The 17,102-nt window shown below is 44.6% G+C and overlaps 1 protein-coding gene and 1 gene segment (V, D, J or C); both read right to left on the minus strand.

Annotated features, from left to right (window-relative positions):
- Positions 1–4,445: 4,445 nt before the first annotated feature.
- On the minus strand, positions 4,446–5,112 carry LOC105546110. The segment is given in 2 exon segments: positions 4,446–4,810; positions 4,927–5,112. Coding segments are annotated over 2 exon segments (516 nt in total).
- Positions 5,113–5,627: 515 nt separating this feature from the next.
- On the minus strand, positions 5,628–9,829 carry LOC105546111 (immunoglobulin iota chain-like). The gene is made up of 3 exons (XM_011989195.1): positions 9,777–9,829; positions 9,306–9,653; positions 5,628–5,893 (listed from the first exon to the last, which is right to left on the minus strand). The coding sequence occupies exons 1-3, from the start codon at positions 9,820–9,822 to the stop codon at positions 5,628–5,630; spliced, it is 660 nt and encodes a 219-aa protein (XP_011844585.1). The 5' UTR covers positions 9,823–9,829.
- Positions 9,830–17,102: the final 7,273 nt, after the last annotated feature.

The raw sequence follows: 17,102 nt of genomic DNA on the forward strand, positions 1-17,102 counted from the left end.
AAAGCGGTTGTCAGGATTCAATGAGGTCACACTCTCAGGAATTAAAAAATGTTGGTCAATAGTAAGGCTGCAGTTGTACTAAATCTTGATACAATCTATCAAAACCTCCAGGATACAGCAAAGGCAGTGCTAAGAGAAAAGTTTAGCGTTAAATACACACAACAAAAAGCCTGAAAGAGCACAAACAGAAAATCTGAGGTCACACCTCATGAAACTGGAGGATCAAAAACAATGCAAATCCAAACTCAGCAGAAGAAAAGGAATAACTAAGATTAGACAACAACTAAATAAAATTAAAACAAAACCAATACAAAAGATATGTGCATAAACTAAAAGACCTAGAGAAGACGAATAAATATCTAACTATACACAACCCGCCTAGATTAAATCAGGAAGATGTAGAAACTCTGAACAGACCAATAACAAGCAGTGAGATAGAAACAATAATTTTAAAATGTCAACCCCCAAAATGTCCAGGACCAGACAGATTCACATTTGAATTCTATCAGACGTTGAAAGAAGAATTGGTACAAAGTCTATGACAGTAACTGTGATGGTTAATATTGAGTGACAACTTTATTGGATTGAAGGATACAAAGAATTGATCCTGGGTGTGTCTGTGGGGGTTTTGCCAAAGAGATTAACATTTGAGTCAAGGAGCTGGGAAAGACAGACCCGCCATTAATCTGGGTGTGCAGAAGCGAATCCGCTGCCAGCATGGCTAGAATATAAGCAGACAGAAAGATGCGCAAAAGAGACTGGCTTAGTCTCCCGGCCTACATCATTCTCCTGTGCTGGATGCTTCCTGCCCTTGAACATCGGACTCCAAACTCTTCAGTTTTGGAACTTGGACTGGCTCTTCTTGCTCCACAGCCTGCATACAGCCTATTGTGGGACTTGTGATCCTGTGAGCTAATAGTTAATAAACTCCATTAGTTCTGTCCCTCTGGAAAATACTGACTAATACACTAATCCACAGGATGGAGAAATAGGGACTCCTTCCTAAATAATTCTATGAATCCAGTGTCACCCTGAATCCAAAATGAGGGAAGGACGTAACGAAACAAGAAATCTACAGACCAATATCCCTGATGAACATAGATGCAAAAATCTTAAACAAAATACTTGCTAACCGAATCCAACAGCTATCAAATCACAGTCCACCATGATGAAGTGGGTTTCTTACCAAGGATGCTTGGAGGGTTTAACATACAAAGTCAATAAATGTAATATATCACATAAACATAATTAAAAACAAAAATCACATGATTATTTCAATAGATGCAGAAAAAGTATTTGAAAAAATCCAGCATGGCTTCATGATTAAAACCCTCTGCAAAATTGGCATAGAGGAGACATAGCTTATGGTAATGAAAGCCCTCCACTGCAAGCCCACAGCCAACATTATACTGAACAGAAAGAATTTAAAAGCATTTCTTCTGAGAACTGGAACAAGACAAGAATGCCCACTTTCACCACTTCTGTTCAACATGGTACTGGAAGTCTTAGCCAGAGCAATCAGACAAGAGAAAGAAATTAAGGGCATCCAAATTGGTAAAGAGGAAGTCAAACTGTCACTGTTTGCTTATAATATGATCGTATACCTAGAAAACCTTAAAGACTCATCCAAAAAGCTCTGAGAACTGGTGAGTGAATTCAGCAAAATTTCAGGATACAAAATTAAGACACACAAATAAGTAGCTCTGCTGCACAACAGCAAACAAGCTGAGAATCAAATCAAGAACTCAACCCCTTTTCCAAATAGCTGCAAAAATAAAAAATACTTAGGACTATTCCCCACCAAGTAAATGAAAGACCTCTACAAAGAAAAGTACAAAACACTGCTGAAAGAAATCATAGATGACGCAAACAAATAAAAACACATCCCATGCTCATGAATGGGTAGACTCAATATTGTGAAATGATCATACTACCTAAAGCAGTCTAGAAATTCAATGTAATGCCCATCAAAATACCAACATCATTTATCACAGAACTAGAAAAAACAATCCTAAAGTTCATATGGAACCCAAAAAGAGCCCACATAGCCAAAGCAAGACTAATAAAAAACAAACAAACGAACAAACAACAACGACAAAATCAAATCCAGAGGCATCAGACTATACTCTCGGACATCCTGTTCAACAAATGGTTCTGGGATGATTGGCAAGCCAAATGTAGAAGAATAAAACTAGATCCTCATCACTCAGCTTATACAAAAATCAACACAAGATGAATCAAAGACTTAAATCTAAGGCCTGAGACCAAAAAAATTCTAGAAGATAACATTGGAAAAACTTTTCTAGATATTGGTTTAGGCAGACTTCATGACCAAGGTCCCAAAAGCAAATGCAACAAGAACAAAAATAAATAGATGGGACTTAACTAAACTAAAAAGCGTCTACACAGCAAAGGAACCAATTTGCAGAGTTAACAGACAACCCAGAGTGGAAGAAAATCTTCACAATCTATATAGCCAACAAATGACTAAAGTCTAGAATCTACAAAAAATTCAAACAAATTATCAAGGAAAAACTAAACAATCTCATTCAAAAGTAGGCTAAGTATGTAAAGAAAAATTCTTAAAAGAAGATATATGAATGGCCAACAGACATAAAGGAAAATGCTCAGCATCATCTAATGATCAGGGAAATGCCAATCAAAACCACAACACAATACCACCTTAATACTGCAAGTATGGCCAATATTAGATGTTGGCATGGATGCGGTGAAAAAAAAACACACACTTTTACACTGTTGGTGGAAATGTAAACTGGTACAACCATTATGGAAAACAAAGTGAAGATTCCTTAAGGAACTAAAAATACATGTACCCTTTCATCCAGTAATTTCATAACTAGGTATGTATCCAGAGAAAAAGAAGTCATTATACAGAAAAGATACTTGCAGAAACATGTTTAACAGCAGCACAATTTGCAATTGCAAGAACATGGAACCAGCCCAAATGCCCATAAATCAACAGATGGATAAAGGAAATGTTATACATAGGCATATCATGGAACACTACGCAGGCATAAAAAGGAACAAAATAATAGCATTCACAGCAACCTGAATGGAATTGGAAACTGTTATTCTAAGTGCAGTAATGCAGGAATTGAAAACAAAACATTATATGTTCTCACTCATAAGTGGAAGATAAGCTATGAGAACACAAAGGCATAACAATGATACAATGGACTTTTAGGACTCAGAGGAAATAGTAGAAGGGGGGTGAGGGATAAAAGACTACTCCCCGGGTACACTGTACATTGCTTGGTTGATGAGTGCACCAAAATCTCAGAAATTATGATTAAAGAACTTATTTATGTAATCAAACACCACCAGTTCCCTAAAAACCTATTAAAATAACAAATTAATATTTAAAAAGAAAAAAAACACTAACATCCTTAAAAACCCAAATAAATAAATACGTAAGTAAATAAATCAAATATGAGAACCTCTTCCAGTACAGAGAGAACCAGAGGCAAGAGATGAGGAAGGAAGAATCCGGACAAGCCCTCGCAGACTCTCCTATCACCTTAGATGAACATCACTCCAAGAGTTTCATTTTGATGGACGATCAATTCAAACTTTAAAATAAGTAAACAAAATCAGGAATAATCAACCTAACGGCCCTCAAAGGTAGTCATGAGCCCTCTATGGGATGGGTGCAATTCAGCAAGCACAGGAAGAGTCTCCAAAGAAATTTGCAGAGTAAAAGAAGCCAGAACAAATGGAAAGATAATGTTTGATAACACTGTTACATTCCAGAAAATGGAAACCAAACAATAGTGACAGAGGCAGATCTGTGGCTGCACAGGAGAGCACTGGGGAAGGGAGGGAGGGAGATGACAAAGGGTCATGAGGGGTTGCTGGGGCTGGTCACAGATTGCATAGCTCCCTGTTCATGGTGATGTATTCAAGGATCAAAAAAATGTCAAAATGTGTATACTTTCCTATTATAAATCTGGGTGTTTCATTAGATGTGCATTATTCCTACTTTCTTATTATAAATCTGGGTGTTTCATTAGATGTGCATTATTCCCACATGAAAGGAGTTTTATTAAAACAGAATGGACTGGGGAGAAAAGAAGCAGAGGGATTCACACTGGGGAGCAGGGGGAGGAAGACACCACTCTGGAAACTCCTGGAAATGGGAAAAGGAGGATGATGGAGACACAGGCTCCCCATCAGAGGTGGGTCTGTGATGACACAGATGGACCTGCCACCTCAGCCCAGGACCTCAGTGCAGAGACCCTGAGTCCCAAGCTGCAGGGAGCAGGATGTTCCTTTTCCTGGACACTCTGTTGCTGAGTCTGAGGACTAAAGAGGAGGAGGAGCCTCCATTCTCAGGCAGGACCCTGCATGCCCCTGGACCCATGGAGGAAGCTACAGCAGCAGAAGCCACAAGCCAGGCCTGAGCAGCAGGTGCCGGGGCTCACCCTTCAGGCAGAGGAGGAAGGGGGTTCTTGTCTCACTTCCCCCTGGCCCTGGAGCACTGTGGGACCGCTCAGGCTATCATCCCATGCTGCGCAGTAATAATCAGCCTCATCCTCGGACTGCAGCCCACTGATGGCCAGGGAGGCTGAGTTGCCAGACTTGGAGCCAGAGAATCGATCAGGGACCCCTGAGGGTCGCTGATTATTTTTATAGATGAGGAGTTTGGGGGCCTTTCCTGAGAGCTGCTGGTACCAGGATACATAATTACTTCCGATGTTGGAGCTGCTTCCAGAACAAGAGATGGTGACCCTCTGCCCGGGGGCCCCAGACGCTGAGGGTGGCTGAGTCAGCACAGACTGGGCCCAGGACCCTGGAAGCAAGAGAGACACAGACATGGTGATTGACAAGAGACAAAAGGAGACAAGAGGAGACAGCAGGGCCCCATGGGCTTCCCAGGGACCCACTCTTGGTCCCATATCCTGTCACCTGCACAGTGAGTGAGGAGGGTGAGGACGAGAGGGAAGCAGGCCATGGTGGAGATTGTCCTGAGTCCTGTCTTCTCTAGCCACAGCTGAAGCTGAGCTTCCCCCACATCTCTCCCTGTCTTCATACTCTGAAAGGGGGAGAGTCCATGCATGCAAATCAGACCTCCCAGGTTTTTGACTCCGCCCTGAGCCCTAGGTCAGGCTTCTGGGCTTGAGGATGTCAGGAGGTGGCAGGGGTGGCACTTTGTGGTCCCAGGGGGTGGGGAGAACACAGTTGTGAGCCCTGAGCAGAGGACAACAGGCAGAGCAGTTGTTTGGTTCCGCTCCGTTCACCCCCGGTCTTTTTTTCAGAAATGGTCCCCAAGTGCCCCCTAGTGTTCAGACTAAGGCAAACCATTCTATGACCAGGTAACCAGAGCCTCTGAGATACACCCCGAACCCCCCCATTCTGTCCACTGCCCCCACTCCCAAGTCCAGGCCCAGGAAGGTGGCACCTGTGTCACCCTCCTTTGATCTCAGGGCAGTCTTCATACTCTACCGGACTCCTCAGGAGTGGATCTGTCCATGGTTCTTTGGTTGTATATTGCAGAGGACTCAGGTGATGGCTACACAAAGTCCTTTTCTTTCAGAATCAAGTCCACAGTGGGGACTGGCCCCATGGACTCAATTCCCCTCCTGTGTTGGACACCGGGTCCTCTCCTCTCATGTGGCTCCGTCCTGGTGGCCAGAGCTCCACTTCCTCTGTGGATCCTGCAGCGCTGAGGAGAAAGGGAGCTCTTCCCTTTGGATGCCTGGGGAGGGATTCTCAGAGGGATTTTCTGGTAAATCTTTGTTCTCCCTCTGCTTCCCCAGATTTGCAGTCACACTCATCTGGATACTGTGACCAGGGATCTTGCCGAGGACTGTGTCCTCCAAGCACTGAATGCCAGTCCGTGGGGGACCCTGGCAGATGTCTTTGGAGGTTCTCACTCATGAGCAAAAAGAGCAAAGATGTTCAGTCTTTGAAGATGGGAGGAATTGAAATTTTAACTTGGTTTGACGACCGGAGTCTGTCCTCAGGTGAGCCTGATATGTGATAGCTCTTAGCATCGAGCCCCCAACTAGGATTTCTAGGGAAAACTTATGGTTCAAATTCAGTAGTGAGTGTTGTAGGGGTAGCTTGAAGATGATAGAAATTATTCATCTTTGATCTGTAATGACATCTAGAATCTAATAAACTAAAAACAATAAGGTTAAGAAAAAATGTAATTCTGTTGTTTGAAATGAAAAATGAAACAGATGATGTCTATGACTGCGTGAGTTCTGGCATCATACACCCTGGACTCTTAACAAGTATTTTTTTGGGGAATTTTATGGGGATGGAGGAAAATAGCTGCATGGTGATGCTGATATTTATACCACTGAATGTATCATCTGGTAGTTGCAGTACAATGAAATTATTATTATTATTGTTATTATTATTATTATTATTTTTTGTGACAGAGTCTTGGTCTGTTACCCAGGCTGGAGTGCAGTGGTGCAATCTTGTCTCAATGAAACCACCGCTTCCCAGGGTCAAGCAATTCTCCTGCCTCAGCCTCCCAAATAGCTGGAATTACCGGCGCATGCCACCATGCCCGGCTAACTTTTGTATTTTTTTAGTAGAGACAGGGTTTCACTATGTTGGCGGGGCTGGTCTTGAATTCCTGACCTTGTGATTGGCCCCCTCTGCCTCCCAAAATGCTGGGATTACAGGCGTGAGCCACCGCGCCCGGCCACAATGAGATTTTAAATGCTCCATTGAAACAACCAAATAGTGAGATTTATTATAGACATTTGAATAAAACCAATCCATATATGTAACTGACGTAAAATGTATGCTGTATTTTGGGATCTCATTTCAAGGGTGTTGTTATTTTAAATGTTCCATTTTGTGATAGCCATGTTCCTTTACATAGTTTTTATAGTATTTAAAATATGTTTATTGTGTTTACATAACACATCAGGCATATTAAGTTTTATTTATTTCCAAGTAGAAACGAGCTATTAGATCTGGGCTTCACTTCCTGTTTCCTTCTCGTTGCTGTTTCTTTGGTGATGCATAGATGGTCACAGGGAATTTTGTTTTCCTTTCCTTCCACTTTAATGAACACAGGGTCACTGAGGCTGAGCGGTGTCTCACATACAGGACAAGGCTGCCCATGGTCCCCTCCCTGCCCACGGATGCGCTTCCTGGTGGATGCCCCATGAGCTTTTAGGCTGAGGGCAGAGAGAAGAACAGGTCCACAGCTAAGGAACCCGGACACCCAGAGGCTCCGGGCGGAAGGGGCAACAGCTGGACAGTGAACCCAGGACAGAGGACACTGACTATGGACTTTTTATGTGATCCTCCACAGGGACCCTCACAGACAGACCAAAATCCCAGTCCCTGTGTGTCTTGAGGGCCCAGGTCCTTCCAGGTCCTCCTTTTGCCACTGCTGTAGGCCCCAGGCCTCCACCTCCTATGAGTCACAATGGACAGTCTCCTCTTCAGGCTGCACCCTCTTTACCCGATCTGACCCCACACCCATCTCCTCCTTCCCCCATAAACCATCCCCTGCTCACTTCCATTAGCATTTTTGCATCATTCTGGGATCACAGCCTCCCCAAGGATGTCTCTGTAGGATATCCATGGTGCAGAGAGCTCAGCCCTTTGACAGGACCGCTGTGCCTGGGCCACCTAAGGCTGAGCACTTCTCTTGCTTCTCTTCTACACCAACTCTAGGCCAAGCCATATCTAGATCTTTCAGAATGCTGAGCCCACGTTTTCTTAAGAATCAGACTTCCTCTCTCACATTTGGGTCTCTGGGTCACACAGGCTGCATTCTCCTTTCTTGTCATCTTTCCCACAGTTTCAGAGCTCAGGAAATGGCCAGCATACCTGCACCAAAAGGGGCAGTACCTTTCGTACCAGGCCGAAGGCTCCTGGACTGCTGGGTGACACAGGCTGGATTCTTTCTTGTCATCCCCACCTCATCCACACCCACCATGTGTGGGCAGCTCCTTTTGCTTCTAGAAACAAGTTGCTTCTCTTTACATTGGGAGACCAGTAAAAAAAGGTGTTACTGTCACTGAACTCTTGCTCTGCTTTCAGTAACACAAGTGACAGCAGAAGCCTTGGCATGAACTGGTGTTCGTCACAGGCAGGGATAAAGGAGGGATGGGCAGAGAGGATGAGTGGGGCAGATCTTCTCTCATTTGCCCATGGAACAAGAACCCTTGGTAACACGGAGCCAGGATGCAGCTGTGTGACACTGACAAACAGCCTGCCCTCAGGCTGGAGCCCAGGGGTTGTCCAGGAGGCTGTGTGAATAAACCCAGGGCAGGAGAATCAGGCTGGGACCCCTGAAGCACCATCACTGCTGTCCTAGGTCACAAACGTAGGTGCTCTTTCTAGGAAGGAATGCCCAGTGTTTCTGCGGCTCCCCATGCAGTAAAAGGTGACATTGAGATGGGGGTTTTCTCAAGAGTTTCCTGAGGAGGAGTCACTTGAAGCAAATATTGGGCAGTTTCTGTACCAGGATATTCCACAGACTCACCACTAGACCCTGACTCAGTGAGAGCCTCCAATGGTGTAAGAGAGGAGAAGAGAACACAGTCAGGCCCTGAGGGATCAGGAAACCCACCCTCAGCAGTTCCCGTGGTCCTGAGTGGGATGAGCTGCAGGAAAGTCACATCCCTGGGACCTACTTCCCCCGTGGCCAAGGAGCAGCCTCAGCCTCGTCTCAGCCATGGTGCAGCCTCCCCTTGACTCTCTCATGTCCTACCTAGAGGTTCACTGGCCTCAGGCCCCCAGTTACCCTTAGACCTAACCCCATCTCCTGACATTTCCAGTGAAATGCAGGTACCCAGGACTGAGCCAGGTCAGCAGTGTATCTGGAATTCTTCCCTGACTTGTGTCCTCAGGCAGCATTTCATATTTGAGTGCCTTGTTCCTGGGACACAGTAAACCTCAGATATCCCTGAGAACAGACAACTGGGGATGGAAGGGGAGGTCTCTGCTTGTACGCCGGAAGAGCAGAGTCCATGCTGCAGGCCACTGTTCACCTGCTACCATGTCCCCAGGCTCTGAGCATGATGCGAACTAGGAAAGCCTCATTTTGCTTCTTTCAAAACAAAAGCCCAGCTCCACAGCCACTGGTGTCAGCACACATGGACAAGTAGCCAACACTTCAGGGTCATCAGGTGCTTTGGTTTTGTTTTGTTTTACTGAGACTTCAGAAGGATGGATGGGAAATTGACAGAAGCACCTTTGACAACTAGAAAGTAATTCCAAATGTAGTTTGTGCCTAGGTTGGTTATTTTAAAAATTTAAAACTATTACGGAACAAGACCCAGATCAGGGTGAGGTTTTTGTCCCACTTCCCCATCTGTGTGTGTCACTGTGAGATACATTGTTGTGCCAAGTCGTACAGTAATAGTCAGCCTCATCCTCAGACTGGAACCCAGAGATCAGTAAAATCCCTGCATTGGCCGAAGCATCTTTGGATCCAGAGAAGCGACTGGGGACTCCAGAGCCCTGGCCCTTATTTGAGTCTGAGTAGTAGTACAGTAGGTACCGGGGAGGACTCCCTGGCTTCTGCTGGTACCAGTGTATATTGTAGCCACCAACACTGATGCCACTGCGCAAGGTGCAGGTGAGTCTGACTGATGCTCCAGGAGATGCTGAGAGGGAGGCCGGCTGAGTCAGCACAGGCTGGGAGAGGGAACCTAGAAATACAGGCATTTACAGGTTTTAAGGCAGAAACTAGAGTAACATGTTTTAGGGATCTTTGACAGAAGAGTCACAATCAGGCTGGGTGGCTGGCCCTGATCTCTGAGGCCTGTTCCTACCTGTGCAGTGAGAGAGGAGCAGGAGGAGGAGAGGAGTCCAGGCCATAGTGGACACAGCCTCTTTCCCCGCAGTGGGACTGGGCTACCCCAGGCCTCCTTTTCTTCCCACCCTCTGCAGAGGAGGGGCTGCTCATGCAAATGTGTTTCCACCCAGGGACTGCCCAGCCCCTCCCTGAGCCCTGGGGATGCAGCTCAGCTCACTCTGTAGACTGAGCGGGAGGAAGATTTGCTTTTCTTCTTGCAAGGCCCTGGGAGGAAACACCTGTTGAGACCATACACAGGTCCCTGCTCAGGGATCTCTGCCAGGCCAGAGGGGACACAGCTACCAAGTCCCCATCAGTGAGCACAGGGCCCAGCCCCCAGGCCTGGATTTCTTTGAGTGAATAGTAGTCATCCGATGCTGGTCCGGGAACACACACTTTCCCATGACTCAAGAGACTTCAGAAGCCAGCTGGTCTCTGCAGCTCTCCAGTCACTGTCTGTATTCACATCTCCATGGTCTGATTCCTAGACACTGCTTCTCTTATGCTATGCATTGTTACTGTGACTTCTCACTCCCAGAAGTAGTCTAGGTCTGTGGGATGTGCACACATGTACATATATAACTATTACAGGTGTCAGCACCCCTGCATGGCGTTCTAGAAAAATCTAATTGCCCATGTGCCATCAGGGTGGGCATCACGGAAAAGGAGTCAGCTGAGGAGCTGGGTTGAAGAAAAGCTAGGGGCTCTTTAAAAGGATGGTGAAAATGAGAATTTTCCAGGAAAAATAAATGATCCATCAGATTTCAAAGGCAGCAGTTCAGCAAAAGTTATACATACAATCGTTTTGTATGTTTTATAGAGATTTGACTTAATTTAGTAATGTAGGAAAATTAATAGATTTGGTAGACTTACCTTTACCAGTGAGCAGTGTGACGTATTTCTCTGTTTTATGAAGTTAGCCATTAGCTCCCTAAGTAAAACTTGTCATTGTCTACACAGTTGTGTCATATTTTTTGGTCAAGAATTTGTCCTAGATCTTATACAATTTGTTTGTATTGTGATGTTGAAATATGTATTTTTTGACTGGATGTTTTCAGTTTATTAGAAAGATCAGTATGTATTTTTCCCCCAAAGTTGTCTTGCAAGTGAGAAGACAAGGGCAGAGACCATCACTTCTCAATGTAGCCGCGTCTACTCTTGTGCTAACTGTGCAAATGGTCCCTGGATTTCCAGACTCACAAGGTGCTTTAGTGAATAATGTAGAATCAGTATCACTCACTTTTCTCAGGCGCTCCTTCTCAAGGCATTTGGAGAGATCCCTCTCATTCAGATGAGGCAGGGAGGGCACTCCCTGGCTTAAGCCCCTTCAGTAACTCCTCATTTTTATAAAACCTGAGCCCTGAGGCCTCTGCAGCCTGCCCTTCACACTGTGGCCCCTGCAGACCCCCGCAGCCCAACTCACAGCCCCTCCTCTTACTTTTAGGGCTCCAGACTCACTCACCTCTCTGTCCTGGGAAACCCTGAGCTCCTGTCTTTTCCACATTCTCCACACCAACTTCTCTGCCTTTTCCACATTCTCCACACCAGCTTCTCCTCTCCCTGTTGGGAGAAGATGGGCTTCTACTTGAAGCCACAGTGTAAGCTTACATTTTGTCCACATTGTACACCTGTTAAAAGCAGAACATAAACATCTCATCACAAACAAGGATATTTTCAACACTGGTTAGCATGGGAACTTTTGATTCCTACAAATGTACAGATAGTTTTCTAGTGAATTGTTTGTACCCCTCAGCCAGCTTTGACCATCATCAATGTGGTTCGTACTGTTTAACTTTTCAACACCTGTTACCCAGCAACTTACTCCCTCGTTGGATGATTTTTACAACAGATCAACGAAGAGGTATCATATCATTGGTACATAAATTAACAAATATATACATTTGAAGTGTTCCACAATTCTTGTGCATTAAATCAACAGATTTCAAGGACTCTCACATTAATTGATGTTTTTTAATCATCCATGTCTAAAGTTAATTTATTGTAGGAATTGGGAAACTGAAGGAAGTACAATGAATGCTATGATTTGCAGATGCAGGACTCACAGCATTGCATATGGGATTAGAATAAAGTCCAGATGGGCACCTACATTCCTAATTATTTCTTGGCTTTACCCAGTTGTCCTAGTGCAGAAATATCTCTTCTGTGGACACAGAGCTCACAAACCCATCATTCTTCCTTCAAGAATTTCCTCATCAAAGTCTACTATGGGGCTTACGGTTGATGAGTCTATTGTTTGAATTGCATTGATCGTATGGCTGATTGCAAGCTCTGTAAGGAATATTTTGTTGAAGGATGTCTAATGTAAAGTTTCTTAGTTATATGAATATTACTAGACATTTTTCCAACTCACCCATATTCTGCAGTTTATTTGCTCTTGAGGGTTTTCCGTCCCCAGAATTTGGTTTATGATCTACTGGCTTCCTGTGGTTTTCTAAGCAGGACTGGGAAACCCCATCACACCCCCTCCACTTTCTCCACATGAACCCATGGGATCCAGCATATGTGGATCCATGGAAATCAGACCATAAATGAGTGAACAGAGGCCATGATTGGCAGCTGCAGAGACCAGCTGGGCTCTCAAGTCTCTGGGCCATGGGGAGGTACATGTGATACATTTGTATTTTCATATCCATATTCTTCTCCTGCTAACCAAATCCAAAGGAAAATGTTCTCTCTTAATATCTTCTATTAAATGAATTTGGAATCTCAAATACAAAATATCCAGAGTTTTTAAAAAATTACTATCTTGACTTCAGATCAGTACTTCTTTTTGGAATTCCAATGTAGGTGAATACACTACATTGTATTACATGTTTATTAAACATGTATTGAGTCTGTCCTTAGCGCCAGGCAGCGTTTTGGACTCTGTAGCTATAGCAATCACAAGACAGAAAACAGCAAAAACTACAATGGAGAATCTCATGGAGGTTGGATCTCAGCAGGGGAAACACAGCGAACAGAGTCACTAACTGTAAAGAAACATCTTCATGTGGCTGATCCCACCCTGACAAGTTACTCACTCTGAGGATTTGAGCCCATTGCTGACAGCTGAGAGACCTGCATTTCTATAATTCTGAAGAATGGATTGACTTGTTCAGAACTTGATGGTGTTATTCGACTATGTGTGTTATAAATAATCCTGTGTAAACAGAATGCGGTCATTATTCTTGGCCTCATTAATGGCTGGGATCTTACTGTAGGTCAGAGGTAAAACAGAATATTCCCATCCTCCAGAGGAATTCCCCAGGGTAACTAGACAGCTGAGTGTGAGGAGATAGCTTTGTCATCACATAACCTCCCTACTGCTCCCTTTGGGATGGAGAAAGAGCAGCGGAGACACCACAGCCCTGGAAGTCTGCCCTGGGAAGGTGGCAGGGAGGAAGGAAGGTAAAGAGAAGGGTGAATAAGGATGCCTGGGCAGGGGTTGGACCTCCTTTTCTTGCCCGGACACAGAATCCTGCCTTTCCACTGCTCTCTGGCTTTTTAATTGACCTTTACGCCCACCTATCGCTGAGGAAGCCACAAACACCCTGCCCCATAATGACAGCTTGGGAGCCTTTTGCCTGTGCTGGGCCTCAGTCCTCAGTCTCTTGCACCTGCACAGACTGCAGATCGGTGTTCTCCCAAATCAGCTACTTCAGCACTGACACCTCGGCTCTCATGGTTTCTGACAGAGCTCTGAGAGGTTTGATCGTGAGCTTTAACAGCAGCTCCTTGAGTGTGAAGGGCATCATCCCACGTGCTCTACAATGCTCTGTCCTGACCCTTGGGGCTTTTGCTCCATAGAAAGTAACTAGAGATGTGGTTTGATTGCATGCAAAGTAGCCGCTGAGCTAAATGCAGCACACCAGCATGGCACATGTATATATATGTAACCAATCTGCACACTGTGCACATGTACCCTAGCACTGAAAGTATAATAAAAAAAGAATTAAGAATAATATAAATAAAAACAGCAAATATATATATATATTTGCTTCATATATATATTTATATACATACACCTATATATAAGTGTGAGTGTATATATATACACCAATATATATACACATATATATATGAAGAAATTAAGCAGGTCTCTTTTCAGGTGTGAAGAGTGATGGTTCACATTAATCTTATTGAATAGAAGGGAAAAGCAGCAATGAGTGCTGAGTCCTATGAGCTTTCCAGAGAGAAGAGGAGCGTGACACACTCGATCACAGCTATAGACTGTTGTCAGGTTTCCATTACAGGGACACACTCAGGGCCTCAACCATTCGCCTCTTTCCTCTAGTCCTTCTCACCATGGTGTGGGTCACACACATTCCTCCCTCCTCCCAGTAAAGCTGCCACATTACTTTCCAGAGACCTCATTTCTCATGTGTACAAAGCCACCATGTCCTAACTGGACCATCTGCCTTCACTCAGTCCCCTTCTTTTTCATCTTCCTTAGAGAAACTGGACTTTTTTTCCTCCTGAATCTCAAACCAGAGTCTGTGTCTTCCTTGCTTCCAACCTACTAATGGCTTCCTGTTGCTCACCATCTTCTGGCTCACGTCACCTCTTGTATATCTCACAATACCCCCTCTTCCCATTTTTGTTGGTGCTTACTCTTCTGTGAGGCATTATCCCTGTAAAGACAGGAACCTTGTCTGTCTTGTAAACTGTGCATCCTGAGCCCTCTCCTAAGCCTGACACATAGTAGATGTTTAGTAGACAATAAGGATGAACAGACCTTTGCATTAGTGCACATGCCTGAGGCAGACCCAGCTGGATTCTGTCCCTGCTTAATCTGACTCATCCTGAGTCTGTCCCCAGGGCAGGTTGTTCTTGGAATCAAAGACTATCTGATTTTTTTGAGGCAGTCTGACAATGCTGTTGCTAAGGGCTTCCTCTGATGGCTGGCTCTGAGAGAACAAAGCTGTATTCTCTAGGTCACTGTCCCTGAACTGAGTATTGTGCCTTGGTTAGCAGTAGCACCAAGAAACATCCACACAAATGGTAAATAGACCAGCTGTCCTGGTTGTGGGAGATTCTGTTGGAAGATCATGCTCCTAGGAGATCTGATGTGTTGCCATCTCCCTTCCCCAGACTGCAGCACTGTTTGGACCTCCTGGAGGCTGTCTGAAGCCAACAGGAGTGACTAGCCTTGTCCTCAGACTGAAGCCCAGAGATGCGTAGGAAGGCCTCCTTGCAAGACTGATGGCCTGAGCATCCTTCCTCGATCCCTGCAGTCAGATATTGACTTCTATGAATCAGCAGTTTGGAGGCACTTCCTGGTCATTGTTGGTACCAGGTCACAATTCCAAGAACCTTATTGCTGCTGCTACCAGTGCAGGAGATGGTGACTGGTTTAGCCACAGAGAGACAGTCCAAGCTACCAAATGAGCCCTGATTGCCCAGTACTGTGAGAGTCAGGAGAGAGACACAGGGTGAGGGAGATGGCTCAGTGCACCAGGGGAGCAAAGCAGAGCCCTGGTCCTCCTAGTGCCAGTCCCTGACTCCCTGTCTCCAGCCACCTGTGCAGCAACTGAGGAGGGTGAGGGGGGAGTGCAGGCCATGGTGGAGATGTCTCTAGAGCTCTGCTTCCTGAGCCACACAGATTAGGGGGAACAACGCCTCTTCCCTGGCCTCTCTTGGAGGAGGAGACTTAATGCGAATCTATCCTGACCCCTGGCTGTGCCCCTCATATAAGATGCTGAGTCTGGTTATTCTTTTTGAGGAGTGGGTGGTTGGAAGTTGGGAGAGTGTTTTCCCATCACTGTCCAGGAAACCTGGAAGGACATGGCTGCTGAACCCAATGAACAGTAAAGGGAAACAAGGAGACAAGTGTCTGGTTTCCAAGCTGAGATCAGCCGTGAACTCACTTCCCAGGCTGCCAGAAATCCATGGGTCTCTCTTCCTATTTGATTCCTCACTCGATCAGCACATGAGGGAGAGTGCTGGAGCTTGGGAAGAATCAGCCTACTTGTGTGGTTCACTGGCTTCACTGCAAATGCAGAAAACCCCAGGAATCAGGAGAGAGTGCTGGCTGAGGTAAAATATATATATATAAAAATATAAAAGAATTAGCCAACTTTGAGCTTCTTCAGAACTAAGGGTATCAGAGAGTTTGAGAACTGCGCTTCTAATACAGGCATGAAGACATAGTATGTAGTTTGGGATATAAATTGTTCCTCATACCTGAATCTCTTATGCTCCAACTATCATGAACAGGAAAGTTTTGTTTCTCTATTTTGTGCATTGGGAAGTCAGAAATAATGTACTCAAGACATTGCATTGAGAAGCACACGCATTTTCTCTGACCTCACAAAATCCACAGAAATGACCCGGAGTGTTTTCATAATAATATCATCTAATGTCATTGTCTGACTAGCAAACAAATGGAATGACTTAAAAGCTAGAATACTTCACTGGTACTCAGTTCAAAATACAATGATCAACTATTACAATATTTTATCCTTTTAAGCACATGGAACACTACCTACATTAACTTTAAATGACAAGGGCATCAAGGTGCATCAAACCAGAGGAATGAGCACAAGGTTTAATCACCACTGTGCAAATAATAAAAACAGAAATTAAAAAATGCATCCAAATGAAGAAAAGTCCTTATTCTGATTGCTTGCAATAAGGTAGCTTAGCAGAGAACTTGGTGATTTTTTTTTTACCCTAGCACTGAAAGTATAATAAAAAAAGAATTTATTATTTCCAGACTGTCTCTTATACACATCTTTTTTGATTTTATATAATAGTCATGTATTACTTTGAAAGTAACTCAGTAAAATAAATTTGAATAATATATACATAGAGAGTTTATTCTCTTTGCTCTTAGCTCAGAAAGCCCATTGTTTGAAGAAGCTTCTTTCTGGAGGAAATGTATTTAGACTCAGCCTTTGGATCTGAACCTGCTGTTTCTGTTTTTTTGTTTTTAATATAAAACAATTTTTTCTTGTTCTAATTCAATTACAGCAAATCGCTCTCACATTTCCTCCACTTCAAGGCACAAGCAGAGATAGAAATCAACTCAGACCCTTTCCTTCCCCTTTCTATGGCTGCTCCCCATGTAGTCTGTCTTGGGAGCCAGCGTGTCTGATCATGTGATCTCCACATCACAAGGGCCTCGGGCTGTCTCTTATACACATCTAGATGTGTATAAGAGACAGCCACTATAGTGCAGCCAGCAGTAATACTCAGCCTCGTCCTCGGGCTGTGCACCTGACAGTGTCAGGGCAGCTTTACCCCCAAGGAGGGAGCCTGAGAACCGGGCAGGGGTCCAGGAGTGTTTGTAGTTTGTATTATA

Source organism: Mandrillus leucophaeus, unplaced genomic scaffold (assembly GCF_000951045.1).
Source record: "Mandrillus leucophaeus isolate KB7577 unplaced genomic scaffold, Mleu.le_1.0 Scaffold349, whole genome shotgun sequence".
Lineage (NCBI taxonomy): Eukaryota > Metazoa > Chordata > Mammalia > Primates > Cercopithecidae > Mandrillus > Mandrillus leucophaeus.